The 23764-nt window shown below is 43.6% G+C and overlaps 1 protein-coding gene across 1 annotated transcript; it reads left to right on the top strand.

The window, feature by feature from the left end:
• The first annotated feature begins 3039 nt into the window (after window positions 1-3039).
• Window positions 3040-22836, top strand: ZNF354B (zinc finger protein 354B). The gene is made up of 5 exons (XM_045999124.1): window positions 3040-3090; window positions 4085-4162; window positions 8114-8240; window positions 8978-9073; window positions 20678-22836. The coding sequence occupies exons 2-5, from the start codon at window positions 4130-4132 to the stop codon at window positions 22255-22257; spliced, it is 1836 nt and encodes a 611-aa protein (XP_045855080.1). The 5' UTR covers window positions 3040-3090; window positions 4085-4129; the 3' UTR covers window positions 22258-22836.
• The last annotated feature ends 928 nt before the right edge of the window (window positions 22837-23764 follow it).

The raw sequence follows: 23764 nt of genomic DNA, 5'->3' as shown, positions 1-23764 counted from the left end.
TAAAATATAATTGTCTTAAATATTCCCTCTATATATATGGAGAACATCAAATGGTGTCATTTTTGCTTCAACCATCACATCTGATGTAAGACACTTAGAAGTAGGATAGTATAATATTCTTATTTTTCCCATTCTGATATTCTTTTCTTTCAATAGTTTCAAGCCTTTGCTGTTATCATTGACTTTGTTTACAGGATTTCTTTTAGTTCTTCTGAAGTATTTTGGTTTTTCCTTAGTTATCTTTTGAAAACATCTTTATTTCCCTTTTATTCCTGAATACGTTCACTAGATAGAGAATTCATTGCTGATAGTTCCTTTCATTGCACTTGAGAAAAATATGCAACTTCCTCTGGCTTCCATAGCTCAGATCCAGGCAGGAGGGTGGTTTCTCCACTGGTATTTGATTGAAGGAAGGTGGGAATTACCAAAAAAGTTTTCTGTTTGGCCACCCTTTTCCTGGTTTGACTAAGGGGAATAGGCTTAGAGCTTTTCTGGTCTGTGTCTGTTGGAGGTTCTCACATGGAAGCTTCTAGAACACATTAGCTGAAAGATACAGGAGATGTGAAGGAGAAGGGAATTTACTACCATTTTGCTCCTCAGCCCTTAAGTTCCTCGCAGTTTGCCTTCTTCTTTTCACATTTCAGAGTCTTCTTTTTTTTTTTTTTTAAAGATTTTATTTATTTATTTGACAGAGAGATCACAAGTAGACAGAGAGGCAGACAGAGAGAGAGGGGGAAGCAGGCTCCCCACTGAGCAGAGAGCCCGATGTGGGGCTCAATCCCAGGACCCTGAGACCATGACCTGAGCTGAAGGCAGAGGCTTAATCCACTGAGCCACCCAGGCGCCCCTCACATTTTGGAGTCTTCTTATGTTTGTTTATTTATGCTCAGGGATTTTAGTTGTAAGAGGGATGACGTAGGAGGAATGGTGGTCATCTGTTCTGGCTCAAAACCCCCAATACAGAGTTTTTCCCAATATTTTATTATGAAAAATTTCAAACACAAAGTAAAACTGAAAGAATTTTACAATCAACACCCATAAACCATCACCTAGATCTACTATTAATATGAAAAGGGTCTACTTCTCAACTTGAGCAGATATTTTCAGGGGTTTTCTCTCTATAATGATGTGTTATTATTGGATTATACGTTCTAACTGCCTTTCTGTATATTTCACATTTTGAAAAGTATGAAAAATATGACCTTATTTTTGTTTCATACACACAACTGTGTGTAAGCACACATAATAGTATATATGAATAGATGTAATCAGTGTTTATTACTATTTCTTCATTCCACATACTGTGTATAAATTTCTTATAATTTTCACAATCAGGTAAACAACAAAGCACTTTACAAAAATTATGCATTTGCAATATTTTAAGATGACCAAAATTTTGAACATTTCAATAAAGTATATATACAGGCAAGATACAGGCAATCAGATAATATCTAAATGGCTCAATAAATATGAGATCATATTTAAATTCACAAGTACTCAAAATTAGATATAAAAAACTTGCCCCTTTAATAAACAAAAGCTTAAAGATAAAGCATTAAAAACAAAACAAAACAAACCCCAGAGTAAGCATGGGTGTTAGACATAGCACATATTATCACCAAATGCTATGGAAATAAAAATTGTAAAAGCTTCCAGGAAGGCAACTAGGCAATGGGCTCAGCATGCCACCAGTCCTTGATAAAGTCATTCAATTCAAGAAATTTAACTAAGAAAATAATCTTCAAAGATGTAGCTACAAGAATATTAATGGAGCAAAAACTTGGAAATAACATAACTAACAAGAAATGTTAAATAAGCTTAATTTAGTTAAATATATTTAACTAGATATAACAGTATATATACAATACACATTAAATAAGCTTAAAGATATAGTTAAATAGCTAAATAAGCTTTAATTAAATTAAGCCTACTTATTTTTGTTATTTAACTTATTTAACTATCAACTTATTTAAATATTTAACTACCAGTTTATTTAACTATTTTAGTTAAATATATTTAAAAATTTTAATTTGCCATAATGGAAGGCACTGAAGCCCTTCAAAACATTCCTGAGGGAGAGTTATCTACTGGCAAATTCAAATGTCCAAGGTACACTCCTATGTGGGGGGTAAAAAACCAAAGTCGGTTACAATTGCTATCTCCAAGATTCCATTTTGCTAAAAGCAGGTCGGCAGCAGATGTTCACCAAAACGTTAACCACTTTTGGGCGGTGGCATCGGGTACATTTTCCTTTCGTTCCCCCCCCCCCCCATTTATAAAATCTCCCCAATGGGACATGCTCCCATTACGAAGTAAAGAGAACCATTGGCTTCTCCTCCCCTGGAATGTCCCTTCCCTTCACCCCGGCTGCTGCCAGGGGACCCCACTCATTCTTCTGAACGCGCCCACATGCCACCACCCTGCTTTCCTTTGTTCTCCCCATAACGCTTATCTTCTAAAATGTCACAGAATTATGTCCATGGCTTACTGTGTGCTTCCTACCAACTCCCCCCCCCCCAAATTCTTGAGAGCAACGACCTTTGCCCAACCACTTATGACAGCGCTTGCCACAAGAAGGTGTTTGAAACATATTGGCTGAATGACCGAAGGGGAAATAGGTTTGTTCTCGGCGATTGTCTACTTGCCTTACTGTCATTGTGCCGATGTACAGCTACAAGACACGGCCCTCAGCGAACCATTTCCTTCACAGAGAGTCGGGAGCTAGAGCCCTCGCCGCGCAAGCGGTGCGACCACGAGCCCGGAAGCGGGAACTCTGCACGTGACAGGTCCGCTCCTCCCAGCCTAGCTGACCAGAGCGGAGAACTACACTTCCCAGAATGCGTGGGTTCTTGCCTGGACTACATTCCCCAGGGGCATTAGCGGCCGTCCCTAACTCGCCCCCTGCCCCGCCTCTCTGGACACCCGGCTTTTGCAGCCGGCGGCTCCCGGCCTGAGTTCAGCCGAGTGAGGTTAGAGACCCGGAGAAGGGGTCCCGACCCTGGGCTGCTGTCCATCCGGGCAGTGCCGGAGCCTCTGCCTGCGGAGCACGGCCGGGAGGCGCAGACCCCGGAACCCCGAGGCCTGGGCGAGGTGAGCGGCGGAAGGTCGGTGGAATGCGGGACAGAGGGAGGACCCCGGCCTTGGGAGCATCCCGCGCCGGAGCGCGGGGCACAGGCCGGAGACGAGCCAGCGGGGCCTTTGTAGGAGCACGCAGTGGGGGCCAAGGGCTGGTACCACCGCACCAGCCGTCCCGCGGACGTGCCCCTGACCGCGGCAGGTCGGGCACTTGTCCCCATCTGCCCAGGCCCTGGTCACCCCCCTACTCCCTCCGGACCCGTGCCCGGCGCTATACCTGACGTCCCTGCTGGCGTTTGGATTTGCTCCCGGCTGTCAGTGAACGTGAGGAACTGTGTTTCCACCCCTCCCCGGCGCCACTGCCTTCCCGGGCTGCAGGCGCAGAGATGTGTTTTCGGATGGAAATGAATTGCCGGCTCCCCACCGCCCCCTCCCCTCAGGCCGCCATCGGAAAACTGCTGTCATCCGTTTCCCAAGCACTTTTCTCTAAAAACCTGAAAGGAAATTCCTTGACAGGAGGGGGAGGAGTTGGGGGCGGGTGCAGCTTGAGGTGGAGAGTTGTCCCCTGCCGGCAGTGAGGTTAGAGCAGGTGCTGTGCAGGCGCGCTGTACGGACCCCGGTGCATCCTCACTGACTGTGTGCACTGGGGCTCCCATTCTGCCCTCAGTTTCCTGATCTGTAAAATAGGCGTGGACAATGGCAGCTGTGCCGCGGGACTGAACAATGTGAGCCGTGCCTGGCCCCTGGGGCAGGTTCAGTGAGTTGTTGCAGCTACTGAAGCTGGAGTCCTAGGTCTTTTTTCTCTGAGCCAAAGGGGGTTAGAGTTGGGCCCCGGCCCACTGTGGGCTGGCTCTTGTCTCTGGGCCTGTCCAGCTCCAACTCCTTCTGACTTCCCTGAGGGCACGTGGCCTCAGTTCTCAAGTGGTGAAAGAATTTCAGAGCTCGTGATTCTCAGGGGGTGGAAAGCAGAAGGGGCTTCTCTGTCCTGTCTCCCTTTTTCCTCTTTCAGATCTACCTTCTGGAGACTCCACCCATCAGAGCCCAGAAAGAAGATATGGCTATTGGACCAAGAGAAGCAAGGTCTCATGTGAGTTCATTGACATCTTTGGTCTTAGAAACATTTTTTTTTTTTTTTTTTTTTTTTTTTTTTTAATTCTCAACTGAAGTTCTCTGCTGCATGCAGTCTTCTGCAGGACCTGGAACCCAAGCCCTTTCCTCCTTCAAGAGTCGATCCACCCAGGGGGAGTGGATTCTGTAGGGAATGTTTGCCTCCTCCCTGCCAATCCATGTCTAGTGTTTCTCTTTTCTTTTCCTAACAGACACTTCTTTTTTCTTTTTTTTTTTTAAAGATTTTATTTATTTATTTGACAGAGATCACAAGTAGGCAGAGAGGCAGGCGGGGTGTGGGGGGCGTGGGGGTGGGGGGAGCAGGCTCACCACCGAGCAGAGAGCCCGATGTGGGGCTCGATCCCAGGACCCTGACATCATGACCTGAGCTGAAGGCAGAGGCTTTAACCCACTGAACCACCCAGGCGCTCCCAGACACTTCTTTTTATTCATTAATCTCAATTCAGTGTATGATTACTAACTTGATAGGTGAGATGCCACATGGGGACAGAAACACACACACACACACACACACACACACACACACACACACACACACACACAGCAGCACCTTTCTGGCCCTGCTTCCTTGGCTCGCCCTGGTCTCCCTCCCTACCCTTGGGTTTTTTTTTTTTTTTTTTTTTAAGGATAACCTCCCTTCTCCAACCCATCATTGTCAGTTTTTTCTCCCTCTTTACTTTGTGGATCACGTGCCTTATTTCTGTACTCTCTTGAAAACTGTTCTGGACCTGCCATTTTCATCCTTCCATTGTTGGAAATGGGGGAGGGACCCGGTCCAGGTGAGCCAGTGCCTGAACAAGGAATAGCTGTGTTGGAGGGGACGCAGCTGGAGAGATCTCTGGACTCCAAGGGCAGAGAGAAGACTCCTCAGGAGGGAGCAGGGAGGGGTGTACAGGATATCAGGATATCCAGGATATCAGGATATCAGGAGTGGAGAGGCAGGGTCTCCAGTGGGTAGGAAGTGGGGCTTGAAGCCAGACTGCTGGGCTTGAACCCATCTGAACCCATCTCCTTGGTTACTTTTTGTGGACCCTGGACAGATCTGCCCGTTTCCTCACCTGGACAATGGGAATAACAAACATGCCGACCTCATGGGGCATGTGAGAGGGTCACGCGAGTCAGTGCACAGGAAGTGTTTGTATCAGGGCTGGGCATTAGCAGACACCCGACAAGGGGTGGTTGTGGGAGCCGGATGGTCTTACTGAAGTGATGATACACTCATGCCGACAGATGGGACCTGCTGGACCGTGTTGCTGGGACTTGTCCTTTCACTGCTCATTTGCATCTGACAGTCACAGTGTTGGGCATCTGCCTGAGGGCGTGGCCTTTGTTTTCATGCCCACGCTGGCGCAGCAATGATTATCCCCGTGTTTCACACTAGCAAACTTGAGGCTCAGAGACATCCAGTAACCTGAATTCAAACCCCAGTGTGTCTGGTCTCTGGGTCCAGGCTCGTCACTGTGCAGCCATTCCCCTGGTGCCTTTCTCGGATCCCAGGGCAGCCCCAAACCCAGAGCTCTTTCTCCACTGTTGTGTTGCTTTGGGGCCTGTGAAGCGCAGTGGTGGTTGGTCTTCAGGCTGGGACTGGCCAGTGCATATTTCTAAAGCTTTCCCCTCCAGTTCCCACAGACTGACCTTGCTCTTTTGCCCAGAATCTTCTCCATCCCTGCAGGGGAGTGAACGCATGTGGCATTTTCCCTAACCTCACCTGCTCCCATGTGCCCCTACTGCATGGGCTTGTGGGTAAAGCCCTGCAATGGGCGTTTAAGACCAGAGAGAGAATATACCAAGTGCTGGCTTAACGGAAGACTTTAATTATTGTCCTGCCTCTGCCGCTGGTTAAGTAGGTGGCCTGTGGTCTTGACTGTCCTGGACCTTCTGGTCCTTATCTCTAAAATGAGGATAGAGCTGGGAGATGGTATACAGTCCTGCCCAGGTACACATTCTTCTTTCATGGATCCAATGTGTTTATCTTGTCTGCCAGCTGGATTGTAAATTCTTTGAAAGCAAAAATTATTTCTTATATTCCTTCCCAATATGTAAATAATTCAATGTTTTTCTTACCATAAAGATATTTTATAATCATGGTAAACATTGTAGAGAATAAAATATGCACATATGTATGCATAGACGTGTAGATACGTGTGTGTGTGTGTGTGTGTGTGTGTGTGTGTGTGTGTAGAGTTGACCCTTGAGCAACACAAGGACCTGCCTTGAACTGGGCAGGTCCCGTTACACATGGATTTTTTTCGGTCAATACAGTAGAGGACTGTAAATGTATTTCTCTTATGCTTCTTTTTTGGTTTATTGTTTGGGAGAGAGACAGCACAAGTAGATGAGTGGAGACAGAGAAGAGAGATAGAATCTCAAGGAGATTCTGTGCTGAGCACAGAGCATGATGCGGGGCTCGATCCCATGACCCTGAGAGCATGACCTGAGCGGAAATCAAGAGTCAGAGACTTAACCGACTGAGCCACCAAGGCGCCCCTTATGATTTTCTCAATAACATTTTCTTTTCTTTAGCTTATTTTAGTGTAAGAATATAGTACATAATACATATAACATGCAGAATATGTGTTTATCGACTGTTTACTTTATCGGGAAGTCTTCCAGTCTACAGTAGGCTATTATTAGTAATGTTTTGGGGGAGTCCAAAGTTATAGATTTTCGACTGTGTGTGAAGTCAGGGCCCCTAACCCCCTCCTTGTTCAAGGGTCATTTGTATATATTTTTTTCATATATTCAAAAGAAAGTAGAATCACCCTTAACCCCATCATCTGGAGATAATTACTGTCAATTATTTGTTGTATATCTCTCAGCATCATTCAAATATATATACATATACATATATATGTATATATATATATATAACTTTTATCAGAAATGAGTACAAACTACGCAGCGATATATAACAAATATAAATATTTGTATTTAACATGATCATGGATGTCTTTTTAACAGATATTGACCTAACCATCAGTTGCACTGGTTGCATAGTATTTTATATTGATTTGACAATAGCTAACATCTGAAGCTTTGGTAGGCCCCTGACATGGTATTAATTACATTGTATGGATTATCTCATTTATTTAATAGCTCTATGTGATAGGTTGTAGGAGTCATTTTTGCAGTTAAGAATGGAGCCTTGGACATGTACCTGGACTGGAATCCCAGGTCTCTCACTGACTAGTTGTGAGACTTCAGGCAAATTTATCCTCTCCGTGGCTGTTTTCCGTCATGTAAATGGAGACAGTGATAATATCTTCTCTTACGGTTGTTGTGACTTTTAGATAAAGATTATATTAAAGATCAATAGGTAACTGAATTAGAAAAAAAAAGATCAATAGAAAGCTCTGGGGATTGTACCTGGCCCGTGTAAAGCATTCGGGAGAAGAGAGAGATTTCCGTTTCCATTATTTCTGTCCTCCAGCTTCAGTGAGCACTCAGAGAGTGCCTTCTGTTAGTGACCCTGCCCTTCATCATCCGTGATGACCTAGCTTGTTTCTCATTTTTTTGGTATTACTAAAACCATGATAAATGCTCTATGTGTACTGCTCATTATAGTAGAAATGTAATAATTGGTGAGTTAAAGAATAAACACATTTTAAAGATTTTAATATGTATTATCAAATCCCCATCAGCAAGATTATTCTAATTAACACTCCAGTGGTCTTAATTCCTCCCTGCATCTCCTTATAGTGGTTAACACAGGGCCTGGGTAAGACTTTATGCTGCTCAGTATGTATTCGTCACTGGCCAATGGTTCATTGAACAAGAAATGACCTGAAACCTTCAGAAACCAGAATAACACCTGAAGCCTTTCATGCAGCCCATCCTCCCCTCAACTGACACCACCTTTACCCTGGGCGATGGGAGGTCCTGGGTGAGCTGGGATGGCTTGTCATTACAGGTGTCGGTGACCTTCGAGGATGTGGCTGTGCTCTTTACACGGGAAGAGTGGAGGAAGCTGGGTCCTTCTCAGAGAAACGTGTACCAGGAAGTGATGCTGGAGAACTACAGTAACCTGGTCTCACTGGGTAAGGGAATTTTCCCTGCAGATGAAAAATTCAGACAGTAGCATAAGTCAGCACCTGCTTTCCTACATAAAAGCTGTGGGGGCATCAGGAACTTTCAGCTGAATTTGGCCTTGGGATTGTGCACATTGTAAATAAATAAGTATTTAAAGCTTCTTTCCCCCTATAGGCGTGGGTTTGTCCCACACATCGACAGTTGACATACTTTATGTTAGAAATTCCCTCATAGTTAGGCAACATTTTCCTGCAGTGATTTTCTGTGATTTGTTTGCTCAGCTCACAGCAGAAAGCATCCCTCAACCGTCTTCATTACCCTGCCGCCAGCCTTTCCCAATTCTCCCTTCCAGCCTGATGAACGTGTATAATCCATCTTTGAAAGGGAGTCAGATGGTGCTTTCTCATTTTAAACAGGGCACATGGTATGGGTACCTTTTTACAAACATTTAGTCTGTAAATCTAACGTGTTCCCTCTTCCATGGAAAGCCATTGGTACTCTACTAATTGGAGCTGCCTGTGTATCCGGCGTCTCTAACCTGCAGCTACTTCCTACACAGCCACGCCCTTCAGGCCCCTTGCCTTTCCTCTCACACACGCCCTCCCGTCCCAGGGGCACGGCTGGAGCATCCCACCGGAGCTCTTTGTACCATTCCGTGTTTTCCATTCAGATCCATGATACATCTTTGAGTCAAAAGAAAACCAAGTCTTATCTTTCTCTTTTCTTTTTTCCTGTTTCTGAGCAGGACTCCTGTTTTCCAAACCAAGAGTGATCTCCCTGTTGCAGCAAGGAGAAGATCCCTGGAAGGTAGAGAAAGAAAGTCCTGGAGGCCCCTCTCTAGGTGAGTGGGTGGGACCGAGTGGCGGGGAACGGGCGCGGGCAGCAGTCTGGGGGTAAGTGAATGCTGCGGCTCGGAGATGTCGGTCAGGAAGGTTTCTCTGGGGCCTCTGTCCTGGAGAAGTGGCAGAGAGGGGACAGTCAGGCCCCAGACACGAGCTTCCTCTTACTCTCTGGTAATCACTTCCCAAATGAATCTCTCGGGAGCTCTTCTTATTCTTCCCTGTTTTCAGAGGAGGGCTGCACATCGCGGATTCAGTCAGCAAACAGTGTATTTAAGGAATGGCAGAGAATCAGTCTGACGGAGGCTCAGGGTATGTGAGAGAAGGAGCCGAGGAAGGAAAGGGTGTCAGAAAGCTGCAAAGCTGCGTTACACTGGGCTTTGACAAGAGTCTTGGCCATGGGACCGTCCCATGGAAATGAAGGACTTTCAGCAGAAGACTGGAGTTCTGGGTATTTTAGAAAATTTGACGTAAATGTGAAACAGTGTAAATGTCCTCTGGTAAGGACATGGCTGGAAAAGCTGGAGCAAGTCCCCGCGCTGGCATCGAGGGCCACTGTCGGAGACAAGAGCAGCTGGTGTGGACAGAGCTGGCGTGGGGCAGGGGCAGCTACTGCTGTGTCACCGTTGATGCTGAAGAGAGATGACGTGGCTGTGTGCGTGTGTAATGTGTGCGGACGTGCAGACAGAAAGGCTGGGGAACACACCTGAGCTGGTGCCAGGAGCTCCACGTGGAATGGGATTGAGAAGGGGCAGGACCAAAGAGGCTTTAGTTGTATGTAATCTTAACATTTCGTAGCAAATAGATTGATGAAATCCTTACGTAATTTGAGTTTAATAAGAATGGTCCCTTTGGGGCATGGTGGGGGATAGATTGAAAGTGACAGAAAAGCTGATGGGGAATCTTCCCAGACACCTTGCAGTAAGGTAGGCGAGATGTTTCTAGGGTCTGGACAAAGGCGTGGACACTGGGGTCCGGAGGGAGGAAGAGGGGTCCCCTTGTTAAGGGTGTAGGGCGAGTTTGCTGTGGGATGGGTCTCACTGGGGAGCGAGTGGAATGCCTGGGGAGAGATGCTGGTGGACAGCGTACCAGGTCTCTGGGAACTCCAAAGGCAGGTCAGGGAGCCCTTGGTACAAAGGTGGCATTTGATGCCTTGAGTTGACCAGGCGAGGGCACAGAGCAGAGGACAGAATCCCAGGAAACCTCACCATTTACAAGGTGGCTTAGGAAAGAAGACTCTGGCTGAGCCTGAGAAGTCATCAGAGGAGAGAAACGGGAGAGGCAGCTGACAGGGAAGCTGGGGACAGAGCTGATGAGTTCGGAGGATCCAGGTTGGAACCCCCATCCCCTACTTTCCTGTCCCCTAATGGACGGTGCGTGAGCTCTGTGCTGGGCACTGGCCATGCGACATTGGACAGAAAGACGCAGGTTTTGCCGGCTGGAGGTCACGGTTGGATGGGGAGACAGGTGATGGTGCACTGAGCACACAGGGTGTGTGATCCTATGACCCCATAGGATGGCTGCAGAGTGTGTGAGGGTGCGCAGCAGAAGGGCGGTGTGGGCAGAGGCTTCCCGAGGAGGTGGGATCCGAGGATGTGGAGCCGGGTCTAGCCACAGGAAAGGTCCACCTGATTCCAGAGGAAGGAAGCCAGCGGGTGCTGCCGGGAGCCAGGACAGCGCCGCAGGGACCAGATCCCACCCAGCAGGGGGAGCCTGGACACAGGATCTGGTCTGTGTCTGAGAGCCAGGCCGGGCACCTGGGGACTGGGAAGTAGTCTAACCAGGGCCCCAGGAGTACACTGCTGAGAGCAGCTTGCAGGCCATGGGGGGTCTGTTGGCATGGAAGTGGGGGCTCCTCCCCACTGTTGTCGGGTCCAGATGCGTCAGTAATGGCCCCTCAATCCGTGAGCCCCGCACAGGAGATGCAGGCCAGGCGCTTTCCCTCCCCAAGCCCCCAGGCCAAGGCTTCTTCCCACCATACTTTGAGGTTTCTGCTGTAGGAACCACCTGTGTGTCTATCTGTCTATCTTACTCTGGTTCGGGAGAAAGACACGAAGTCTGAGAAGTGGGTAGAGGCTGCCACCAAGTGCCCAGAGCAGGCAGGCGTCCGTGAATCAACCGGGGCTCGGCAGGGCGTCTGGGCTGAGTGTGGCAGAAAAGATCAGAGGAAGAGAAGGAAGGCTCTGTCCCTTTCCCCAAGCCTCGGGAGCCTCCCATCCAGGAACGCATCTCTCTGAGTGAAGCGAGTCATCGGTAGGTTCTGGGGAGTAAAAGTGTGACCAGAGTTTGGAGTCTGGAGCTGTGCTGAGAGGTGCTGGGCCCCTGGGCAACGGGGCTGGAGTCCTCAGCACCCTCCTCCTCGGGGCAGGGGACTTGTACCTGAGGGCAGACCACAGGCGGGCACTGGGAGGAAGGAAGGACAGCGCAGCCGACCGGTATGTGCACGTCCCTGGACAGGATGCACCTTCTCTCCTTCCGCAGAGATGGCAGTCACCCTGGGAGTGCCTGCATGTGTGTGTCTGTCTGTCTGTCCAGCACCCCTGGTGAATCTCCATCTGCCGGGACTAATGCAGCCTCGGAATGGCTTCCCTCCGGAGTGCAGCTGGCTTCCCCCTAAGCGCAAGTGAAGGATGGGGTGTTCTGGAAGTAGCTCAGGTGGTTAACTCTGGATCAGACCGGAAACCTGACCCTCACGCAGCCAGTGACTAAAAAGCCCGTGCTCAAGGGTGGACTCCTCTAGCGGCCTCCCAATGTCCGCCTCCAACCTTTCTTTTTAAATTTCAAAACTATTCACAAACAGGAAAAACAGAAAAACAAAGGGTCATGGGGGGATGTTGGAAGTGAGAGGTGGAAGGTGCTGGCAGGAGGGTGTGTGCTTCCTCTGAGTCTCTTGCTGAGAAGGGAGCACACCTGCGGGGGGGGGGGGGGGGGGGGGGGGGCTCTGCCGGAAGAGTTGTAATGAGGTGATTAAACCAGCCGGTACATCATGAGTTAGCTCTATGCCCGAATGCAGAAATAGTCCTGAAATCTAAAATTTAAAATGCAGGGATGATCTGGGTAAACCGTTACCTTCCAGTGAAAATGGCTTTTCTTACCTGTTACTTTCTCCTCCTTTGTTGTCTCAGCGCAAGAAGCCTGGTGGGGGGGACTGAACCCCGGCCATGTGGTCAGTGGAGGGGTCCCTGGGTGCTGCCCCCACACAGAGAGTGGGGCCTCTTTTTCTAACTGACACAAAGGTGCTGCCCTTAGCAGCCCAGCGATGCAGCAGGCGGGGGTTTAAAGAAGGAATCTCTGAGGAGGTGAAAGTGGAGAGCGGGTACTCATAGGCGCCTCTACTGTGTTTGGTCAGTCTTGTCCTTGTCCCCTGCTCCTCTCCCCAGCAGTACCCTTGCTGGCCCTGCACCTCCCTCCTGCCATCAACCTCTGTACCCGTAGCTGCAAGAATGCTCTATTAAAAGGTAAATCAGGCCACCTCACTTCCCTTCAGAAAACCTCTCCTGGCTTTCTTCTTGATGTTTACATTTCAAAGAGATGGCTCCCAGGAGCTTAAGAAAAACATCCTTGGTGGGGGCCTGGGTGGCTTAGTTGGTTAAGCAGTTAACCATCCGACTCTTGTTCTCAGCCAAGCTCTGGCTCTCTGGGTTGTGAGTTCAAGCCCCACACTGGGCTCTGCACCCGGTGGAGCCTGCTTAACAACCAAGAACATCCTTAAGTTATTATGTTCCCGGTTTATATACATTTCATATCAAAAGCACAGAGGAAGGATTTAGAAATGCAAATTTTCTCAAAGAAATGCTTTGAGGAAAAGGTGCAGAGCCCTCTTTCCCTTTGGAGCTCCCACCACAGAATTTTCCAAAGCAACTGTACTTTCACCTTCCCACCCGCTATGCAGGCACGGAGGTTCCAATTTATCTAGTGTTGCCAAACTTCTTATTGTCCCCTCATAATTTTTTATTATGGTAAAACACAAGTAACATAAAATTTGCCATTTTGACTGTTTTTAAGTGTACAGTTTAGTGGCATTCAGCTCATTCACAAGGCCGTGCAACCATCCCCACCATCCAGGTCCCGGAAGTCCTCTCTAATCCCTTCCTGAAACTCTCTTCCCACTAAACACTAATTCTCCACCCACCTGTCTCCAGTCCCCTGCAAATCCCTGTTCTCTGTCTCTGTGTTCTACTCTCCTAGGAACCTCATAGAATTGGAATCTTATAGGGGTCCCTGGGTGGCTCAGTGGGTTAAAGCCTCTGCCTTCAGCTTGGGTCATGATCTCAGGGTCCTGGGATGGAGCCCCATGTTGGGCTCAGCAGGGAGCCTGCTTCCCTCCCTCTCTCACTCTGCCTGCCTCTCTCCCTACTTGTGATCTCTGTCTGTCAAATAAATAAATAAAGTCTTAAAAAAAAAAAAGAATTGGAATCTTAGGACACTTGTCATTTTGTGGCTGGCTTATTTCACTCCATATCGTGTCTTTGAGGTTCATCTACATTGTATATCTGTCAGAATTCCATTGTCTTAGGGCTGAACAGTATCCATTACATGTCTGCGCCACACATGGTCTATCATTGGTCTGGATATTTGGATGATTTCCATCTTCTGGATCTTGTGAATAATGCTACTCCAAACATGGGTGTGCAAATACCTCTTTGGGTCACGCTTTTGGTTCTCTTGGGTACGTTGGAGTGGAATTGCTGGATCACTTGGTAATTCTCTACTTAACTTTCTGAGGAACTGCTATACCATTTTCCATTGTGGCCACATTAGTTTACATTCTCACCAGCAATGGAGCGGGGTTTCAAAGTCTCCACATCCTTGCCAGTATTTGTTATTTTCTGGTTTCCTTTTTTTCTGTTATCCATAGCCATACTCACAGATTTAAAGTGGTATCTGGTGGTTTTTGATTTATATTTCCTTACTGATTAGTGATGTTGAGCGGTCTTTTCATGTGCTTACTGGCCACTGTTATATCTCCTATAGGCAAATGTCTATTTAAGCCCTTTGCCCATTTTTGTTTGTTTGTTTGTTTCTTTCTCTCTCTTTTCCTTCCTCCCTTTCAAATTCCAGTATAGGTCACAGACAGTGTTATAATAGTTTCAGGTGTACAATATAATGGTTCAACACTTCTTTCCATTTCTGTGTTCATCTTGGGAAGTTTACTCTTTAATTCCCATCAACTGTTTCACACCCCCCCCCCCCCCAATCTGGTAACCATCCGTTTGTTCTCTGTAGTTAAGTCTGTTTTTCGGTTTGTCTCTGTTTTTGATGGATAGCAGGTTCTGTATGTATCCATTAGCTCCAGTTGGTTTATTGTGTTGTTCAAGTCCTTTACTACTTCTTTTCGTCTGGTTGGTTGGTTGTTTTTTTTTTAATAAATAAAATAAAATAAATAAAAAAATAAAGATTTTTATTTATTTATGACAGAGAGATAGTGAGAGAGGGAACACAAGCACAGGGGAGCTGGAGAGGGAGAAGCAGGCTCTCCGCTGAGCAGGAAGCCCATATGGGGCTCGATCCCAGGACCCCGGGATCATGACCTGAGCCGAAGGCAGACGCTTAACTGACTGAGCCACCCAGGTGCCCCTTGTCTGGTTGTTTTATTCCTTATTGAAGGGCAGGGCATTGAAGTCTCCAACTATAATGGTAGAACTATTTATCCCTTCAGTTTTGTAAATTTTTACTTCATGTGTTTTGAGGATGTGTTATTAGGTATGTAAATGTTTGTGATTTTAATGTCTTCTTGCTGAATTGAACCTTTTATGACTATACACCATCCTTCTTTGTCTCTTATAACTTGTTTCCTAAAGTTTATTTTGTCTGATACTAGTATAGCCAGTCCAGCTCTCTTTTGGTGCTTCTATTTGCGTGAAGTAGCTTTCTGTCATCTCACTTTCAACCTATTTGTGTCTTTGGCTCTAAAGTGAATCTCTTATTCAAACAAAAAACAGTCTCTGAATGGAACAAACTGGTAGTTGAGGTGGGTGGGAAGAGGGGTGAAAGAGATAAAGAGGATCAAGAGTGTACCTACCTTTTTAAAAAGATTTTATTTATTTATTTGACAGAGAGAGAGCGATCACAAGTAGGCATAGAGGCAGGCAGAGAGAGAAGGGAAGCAGGCTCCCTGTGAGCAGAGAGCTGGATGCAGGGCTCAATCCCAGGACCCTGACTGAGATCATGACATGAGCTGAGGCAGAGGCTTAACCCACTGAGTCACCCAGGAGCCCCCAAGAGTATATCCATTTTATAAGCACTGAGTAATGTACAGAATTGCTAACTCATTATTTTGTATATGAAACTTAGATACGCTGTATGTTAATCATTCTTCAATAGAAAGAAAAAAGAAAAGAAGCCAGTCTTTTATAGACAGCCTTTGGTTAGATTATGGGTTTTCCCCCCATTCTGCCAATATCTGTATTTTGACTGGATAATTAAGTTAATGTATTTAAATTTGAAGTAATTACTGATATAAGGGACTCATTTCTGCCATTTGGCTATTTTTTTTTTCTATACACCTTTTATCTCTTTGTCTCTGATTTCCTGCATTACTGTTTCCATTTGTGTTTGGTTGGTAAACATTTTAATTCCCCTCCAATTTTCTTTTATATATATTATGTAGGTATTTTCTTTTTGGTTACCATGGGATTATATTTAACATCCAAAATTCATAACACTGTGATTTGAATTTTATACCACCTTAAGTACAATAATGTATAAAATCGGGGCGCCTGGGTGGCTCAGTGGGTTAGAGCCTCTGCCTTCAGCTCAGGTCATGATCCCAGGGTCCTGGGATCGAGCCGAGCCCCGCATCGGGCTCTCTGCTCCGTGGGGAGCCTGCTTCCTCCTCTCTCTCTCTGCCTGCCTCTCTGCCTACTTGTGATCTCTGTCTGTCAAATAAATAAAATATTAAAAAAAAATTAAATAATGTATAAAATCTCTGCTTCTGTATACTTGCATCCTCATCGCCTTATACATTCTGTGCCTTAAAACACAGCCTAATGATTTTTTTTTTAAAGATTTTATTTATTTGTTTGACAGACAGAGATCACAAGTAGGCAGAGAGGTGGGGGTGGAGGGGAAGTGGTCTCCCTGCTAAGCAGCAACCACGATGTGGGGCTCAATCCCAGGACCCTGGGATCATGACCTTAGCTGAAGGCAGAGGCTTAACCAACTGAGCCCCCCAGGCGCCCCTCTTTATCATTTTTGAAGGATGGTTTACCAGATGGAGAATTCTCTTTTGAGGGTTTTTTTTTTTTTTTTTTGAGGTCTTGCTTGCTTGCAAAGTTCTTGATGAGAAATCTGATAATCTTAATGAAGATCCTTTGTATGTTATAAGTCTTGTTTCTCTTTTGCTGCTTTCAATATTCTCTTTTTGGCTTTGGGTTTTGACAGTTTGGTGATAATATGTCTCATTGTTGGTCTCTTTGACTTTATTCTTTTTGGAGTTCATTATGCTTCCTAAATTTGTGGATTCATATCGCACATCAAATTTGGGAAGTTTTCAGCCATTGTCTTCAAATGATCCTTCCCCCCTCTTTCCTCTTCACTTTTGGGATTTCCACAATGCTATTTTGGTCCACTTGATGATGTCCCACAGGTCTCTTAGGATCTCTCCACTTTCTTCAATATTTTTTGTTGTTCATCCTCAGACTCAGTAATTTTAATATGGTTTATCTTCAAGTACACTGATTTTTCTGTCTGCTGAAATCTGATTTTTGAGTTTCTTTACTAGTGAAATTTTCAGTTATTATACTTTTCAACTCCAGAATTTCATTTTGCTTTCTTTGTTTTCTATTTTTCTATCTCTTTATTGATATTTCATTAAAAAAATCATTTTTGTGGGCTTTACCCATATCTTTCTTTAGCTCTCCTGAGCATCTTGGAAAGTGTTGTTTTTGTGTGGGGTGCCTGGGTGGCTCAGTCAGTAAGGATCTGCCTTTGGCTCAGGTCATGATGCCAGGGTCCCAGGATGGAGTCCCCCCTTGAGTTCCCTGCTCAGCAGGAAACCTGCTTCTCCCTATCCCACCCCCCTGCTTGTGTTCCCTCTCTTGCTGCCTTTCTGTCAAATAAAATCTTAAGAAAAATTAAAAAAAAAGTTTTTGTGTAGTATATCCACCTTTATTTCTTCCTCATAGATGTTTTTTGTCTATTTATTTTGTTGCTCTGAATGAGTCCTATCTTTTTTTGTGTGTGTGCCTTCTGATTTTTTGTTCCCAACTAGACATTTGAATTTTATAATGTCATAACTCTGGGAACTAGATTCTTCCCCTTCCCCAGAGTGATTTCCTTCTCATATATTTCCTCCTTTTCACAAAGAGAGGGCTACTTTAGTTATTTGGTAAAGCCTCTTCCAGGCCAGCTTTATTACTATAAGATATTTGAATTTGAATAAATTGCTTAATATTTGAGTCTAGCTTTCTCATGAAATGAAAATATTATGCTAAGTGAGTTCTAAGTTTCCAGCTAGGCCTAGAGTTCTATATTTCTACATAATTGAATTATTTTATCATGTTGTTGATAGGGAATATGACTAATACTGTTGAGGCTACTAATCTTATGTCAAGTTTAAAAGTCCATAATTGTTATCTTTGGAAAATATTATTTGACCTACAGTATGTCCAAATCAATTCAGTAAAATCACTTTACAACAGGGAAAAATGATAGTTGTATATATGAATACATATATTTTTACATATAACTAATTTTTTATTGTTGTCAGGGGTCTCTGTGCCATGAACCGGCCTGAGATATAGACCAAAGGTATTCTCATGTCTTTTCTGAACTTCTACCTTTCCCTTGGCATGTATGGTGACTCTCTAAATTTCCCATGTATGCAGTTAGTTTTGGATGTCCTTATACTTATATATGATTCCCCAATGTGGGAAAAAGGTAAAATGTGAGTGGGAGAGGGTAGGGGGAAGACAGGCTCTGACCCTTAAATCCCCTGGCAGCTGCTTCAGCCAGTGGGACAACAATGGCAGGTTGCCTTTGTGTCTGTACCTCCACGACCCAAAGCAATAATCCTCAGTCAGAACCCAGATCTACAGTAATTGAAGAACAAGGCTTCTTTCACCCTAGCTTCTGCAAGCCACCTAAGGACTGTCAGTATAGCTGCCTGCCATGGGGCTGGGGGCTGGGGCATGGGTAGCGGCTAGTGACTGAAACTACCTACAATTTATCAACCAGGCTTTGCCCTAGAAGCTGCCAGCCTTCAGTTAGATTCCACAGTTTCAAAATCATTGGAGCAGCCAGATTCTGCCAGTTCATTTGTTGTCTTAGGTGGGGAAACAGAATCCTGGAGCTTCCTACTCTGCCATCTTCCTTAATGTCCACTTATTACTCTTTTGACTCACATTTATTTTACAAGGTTTGGTATTTCCTTTCTTCTTTCTCAAGTAATGTCGAAGAGGAGGATTTGGATAGAAGTCTCACAATTAGCTAGTAATGAGTGTGGTAAAGCCTTCCATCACCACTTAGAAGTAGGTGATGGGTGGGCACTTGTTATGATGAGCACTGGGTGTTATATGTAAATTCTACTCCTGAAATCAATATTACACTATATGTTAACTAGAATTTAAATAAAAATTTTAATAAACAAACAAAAAAAGAAGTCTCACAGTTATGAAGTTATTTCTTATCATTTGGTAAAGTTTGACAGTTTGCTTATTATCCACCTACCATTGTCTTCAGTTACCCAGAAAGCTTTGGTATTTACTATTTCAACATTAAGTTTTATCATTCTGTAAGTATTCTGATTTTTTACTTAGGAAGTATATTTTTTTAAAGATATTTCCCTTTGTATATTGACATTTTTAAATTCATGTGCAGAAACCTTTTAAAATTGCAAGTCTCTTATTAGATATGATCTTTTTTTTTTAAAGATTTTATTTATTTATTTGACAGAGAGAGATCATAAGTAGGCAGAGAGGCAGACAGAGAGAGTGAGAGGGAAGCAGGCTCCCTGCTGAGCAGACAGCCTGATGTGGGACTCGATCCCAGGACCCTGAGATCATGACCTGAGCCAAAGGCAGCAGCTTAAACCACTGAGCCACCCAGGCGCCCCATTAGATATGATCTTTAAGAGGAAAAGGATTAATTCACTCACTCTTATGCAAGGAATGACAGAAAAGTGGAAGAAGATTTAGTTTTTAGTTTATTATGAAAACTTTAAGCATACACACACACACACACACAAATTTGAAACACTGGATTGTCACAACTTGAGGAAGGGCAGGAGTGGTAGAAAGGGTAGGTGCTGATGCAAAGGGCAGCCCAACACCAAAGAATTATCTGTCCTCAAATGTAAGCTGAGGTTAAAAAATCCTGACCTCTAATAGGACTTAAAATATCTTTACGTACTTTCTTTAAAATATCATTATATTTTTGTAACATTGAGTGGTTCTATCCAAGAATAGGAGTGGTTGTTCCATTTGTTTAGGTATACTTTAATATCATTCAGGGCTATTTAAAATTTTCCTCGTATAAGTTTTTTTTATATTTGTTGTAAATTCATTCCTCCAATTCTTTGTTAGTGTCAATGAAGATTATTGACTTCAGCATGTTAATTTTGTATCTGCTACATCACTGATCAAGTTTTATCATTGATTTTCTGGAGTTATGTAGATAGGGTATTATAACACCAGCAAATAGAGGTAGGTTTATTTCCTCATTTCCTCTTTACTCATCCTTGTGCATCTAATTGGTTTTTCTTATGTAACTGAATTGATGAAGGCATCTACTAGGAATGTTGAATAGAAGTGAAAACAATAGGCATCCTTGTCTTATTCTTTTTTATTTTTAAAGATTTTATTTTTAAGTAAACTCTATACCTAACATAGTATAGACTCACAAACCCAAGATTAAAAGTCACATGCTCTACCTACTGAGTCAGCTAGGCCACCCCTTGTTCTTGATCATAGCGGAAATGCTTCTAGTCTTTCTTCATTAAACAGGATACTGGTTTTAGGACCAAACTATATGTATTTTAGCATATTGAGGAAGTATCCGTCAATTCTTATTTTCTTGAATGTTTTTACTGCCAGTGGTGCTGAGTTTTTTTGAAGACTTTCTCACTGTCTCTAAATATACTCACAGTTGTTCCCCTCAGGTACCTACTTTGTGAAGTACCACAGTAAGTGGTAATAATAAAGGCAATGGATTGTTGGAGCTGGATTCATGAAAGGGTACATGGAGAAATTAACATTGGGACTGAGTCTGAAGGCTACAGAGGAGTTTGGCATGTAGAAAAAGGAGGAATGACATTCAACATTAGAAACAATTACATAAATGAGAACAATGGCATATAAATAATGTAAAAGTCTGTCATAGGCTTTGGATATCAGACTGTACTTAATTCATACTTTTATAATCCTGTCTTCCCATTCATTCTTCTGGTTGCCTTCCTTAAATGAGCTTCCTTTATTCTTTTAGTTACCCTAGTCTTTCTGCCCTCATCCATTATTGTTTTATATGTGTTACTTTCCTATTTTTTCCTCTTGCTAGTATCTTTTAGCCAGAAAGCAAACCCTTATTTAAATATCATTAGTATTTATTCTTTTTACACATTAAGTCTCAGCCAATTGTGTGAATCATTAGTGATTTTTTTTTTTTTTCAGGATGTAAGAGCAGTCCTAAAACTACAAAATCAACTCAAACCCAAGATTCATCATTTCAGGGGCTAAGAAGGAAAAGACTCAAAAGGAATGAATCCTGGGGTTTCCTATCAGAAAAACCCTGCATATATGAAGACAGATTAAAGAAACAAAAGGACAAAAATGAAAGCTTACAAATAATTTCAATCACCCATACAAAAATCCTCCCTGTAGAAAGAAGCCATAAAAATAGCAACTTCGGCCAAAGTTTCAGCCTGAAATCAGTCTTTGTTAAGCAACAGAGGGTTGCTAGAGAAAAAACACCCTCACAATATGAAATACAAAGAAATAGCTTCAAGCAGAATTCAAACTTACTTAGCCAACCAAAAATCAAAACAGCAGAAAAGCGGTATAAATGTAATATATGTGAAAAAGCCTTCATTCACAATTCTTCCCTTCGTAAACACCAGAAAAACCACACTGGAGAGAAATTATTTAAATGTAAGGAATGTCTGAAAGCTTTCAGCCAAAGTTCAGCTCTTATTCAGCATCAAAGAACTCATACTGGAGAGAAACCCTACATCTGTAAAGAATGTGGGAAAGCTTTCAGCCACAGTGCATCCCTCTGCAAACATCTAAGAATCCACACTGTGGAGAAATCCTATCGATGTAAAGAATGTGGTAAATCCTTCAGCAGAAGGTCTGGCCTTTTTATACATCAAAAAATCCACGCTGGAGAAAATCCCCATAGATACAATCCAGGTAGGAAGGCAGCCAGCACATCCCTTCCCGGATGTCAGAGAATTCACCTCAGAAAGAAATCCTATTTATGTAATGAATGCGGCAACACCTTTAAGTCGAGCTCATCCCTTCGATATCATCAGAGGATTCACACGGGAGAGAAACCTTTTAAGTGCAGTGAATGTGGGAGAGCCTTCAGTCAGAGCGCGTCTCTTATCCAGCACGAAAGAATTCACACTGGAGAAAAGCCCTATCGATGTAACGAATGTGGAAAAGGTTTTACTTCTATTTCACGACTTAACAGACACCGGATAATTCATACCGGTGAGAAACTGTATAACTGTAATGAGTGTGGTAAAGCCTTAAGTTCCCACTCGACGCTTATCATTCATGAAAGAATTCACACTGGAGAGAAACCATGTAAATGCAAAGTGTGTGGGAAAGCCTTCCGACAGAGTTCAGCTCTCATTCAGCATCAGAGGATGCATACCGGAGAAAGACCCTACAAATGCAATGAGTGTGGGAAAACATTCAGGTGTAACTCATCCCTTAGCAATCATCAGAGAATCCACACAGGAGAGAAACCATACCGGTGTCTGGAATGTGGGATCTCTTTTGGCCAAAGTGCAGCTCTTATTCAACATCAAAGGATTCACACAGGAGAAAAACCCTTCGAATGTAACACGTGTGGGAAGACTTTTAGACAGAGCTCATCACTTATTGCACATCAGAGAATTCATACTGGCGAGAAACCCTATGAATGTAATGCATGTGGGAAACTGTTCAGCCAGAGGTCATCCCTTACTAATCATTGTAAAATCCACATCGAAGAGGATTCCTTGAAAGTAGATTTGCATGTGTGAAAGCCTTAAACCAAAGCTCAGCAGGGTATACATACTTGAGATTGATTTAATAAATGTCATGATGATGAGAAAATTTTTCTATTTTAATTTTGTCTCCTCGGATATTAAATTCTAAGGATAAAGAGCTCTGACTATGTAATAAATATGTGGAAAACTTTCATACCTGTCAGTCACTTTTTAAAAAGTATCCTAAGACAAGGGAATCACAATTGTAATTTGATTGAAAAACCACAATTTTGACCATTTGTAAGGTGGGGTTTTTCTATCTTTTTATACAGTATTACATATACTATATGGGATATGTAAACATGAGAAATGTTTATGTATCATCTGGGTGTAGGAGTGCTGGATTTCTCATTAGAAAGACACCAACTGTATAAGCCAGTAGCACATTTATTAGAACTAACATTTTAATAGCAAACAGAACTGATCTTAAAATATATGCATATGTAGACCAAATAATAGAGTAAAAAAAACCAAAAAACCCTGGAAACTACCTCAGTCTCTGGAATTTGCCTTTTCCTAAATTGTTGTCAAACTTTGTGCATGGTTTTCATTAAAAAAGAGAAAGGAAAAAAAGGTGTTCTCTTACTCCTTTATTCTTCTAGTTGTTTCCAAACTACATCTAACAGTCTCCCCCAAAATTTTTGCACAATTTCTAATTTTGTTCTCAGAATTACATTTGTTTTTTGCATTGAAGTCATTTATTGTTGAACTGTACTTGCTGTGTCCTGCAGTCAAATGTTCTACCACTGAGCTATACCCCCCAGTTGCTGTGTTCTGAACAGCATGTTAATTTAAGTAGAAAAAATACAGTTTGGCAGTCACTTCAAGGTTAAACCTATTAATAATGTTTTAGTTGGCTGCAAAAGAAATCTTAAGAAATAATTTAAAGAATATGTCACTGTGGCAAAGTCTTAAAGAAATCCATTTCATGAAATTAAAGCATGTTTTCCCTAGTTGAGGTTTTCAAATTTTTTAAAAAATTCAGACTGCAAAAGCAAATAAAGAAATAATTCTAAGGCTTAGAAATGGTTTACCCAGTAAACATTTGCTTAATCCCAGGGTTGAACCAGGTACCATCCCGAGCACTGGAAATTGTAGAGAAGAAAGAAACAGGCCCTAATCTTCAAGAAGTCAAGAATTGAGAGGATGGGGCTGAAGGGAATAGTGAGTAAATAAGCAAATTATCATAATGTGTTGGAGTTTTCACGGAGAAAGAGATGGTACAGAGGTACCGTGTTTCAGAACATCTTGCAGACATTTGCTCAGGATTCAGAAAGAAGGAATGGAGTCTAACCAAGGGAGCTTGATCAGATTTAGATAAGTACTTAAAAGAGAGACAGCCACACATGCAAAGATCCAGATGCGTGACAGCATGGTACGTTTGTAGAACATCTATTAAGAAATGAGAATGACAGGGCGCCTGGGTGGCTCAGTGGGTTAAGCCGCTGCCTTCGGCTCAGGTCATGATCTCAGGGTCCTGGGATCGAGTCCCACATCAGGC

This window comes from Meles meles, chromosome 3 (assembly GCF_922984935.1).
Source record: "Meles meles chromosome 3, mMelMel3.1 paternal haplotype, whole genome shotgun sequence".
NCBI classification, from domain to species: Eukaryota; Metazoa; Chordata; class Mammalia; order Carnivora; family Mustelidae; genus Meles; species Meles meles.
Note: the sequence above shows the minus strand (reverse complement) of the source record. Positions and strands in the feature narration are given on the sequence as shown.

Excerpts from the sequence above, each read along its gene's own strand:
- ZNF354B (XM_045999124.1), top strand. The coding sequence starts at position 4,130 with ATGGCTATTGGACCAAGAGAAGCAAGGTCTCAT. Across the intron at positions 8,241-8,977 it reads CAGTAACCTGGTCTCACTGG|GACTCCTGTTTTCCAAACCA; the intron begins GTAAGGGAATTT and ends GTTTCTGAGCAG. Across the intron at positions 9,074-20,677 it reads TCCTGGAGGCCCCTCTCTAG|GATGTAAGAGCAGTCCTAAA; the intron begins GTGAGTGGGTGG and ends TTTTTTTTTCAG.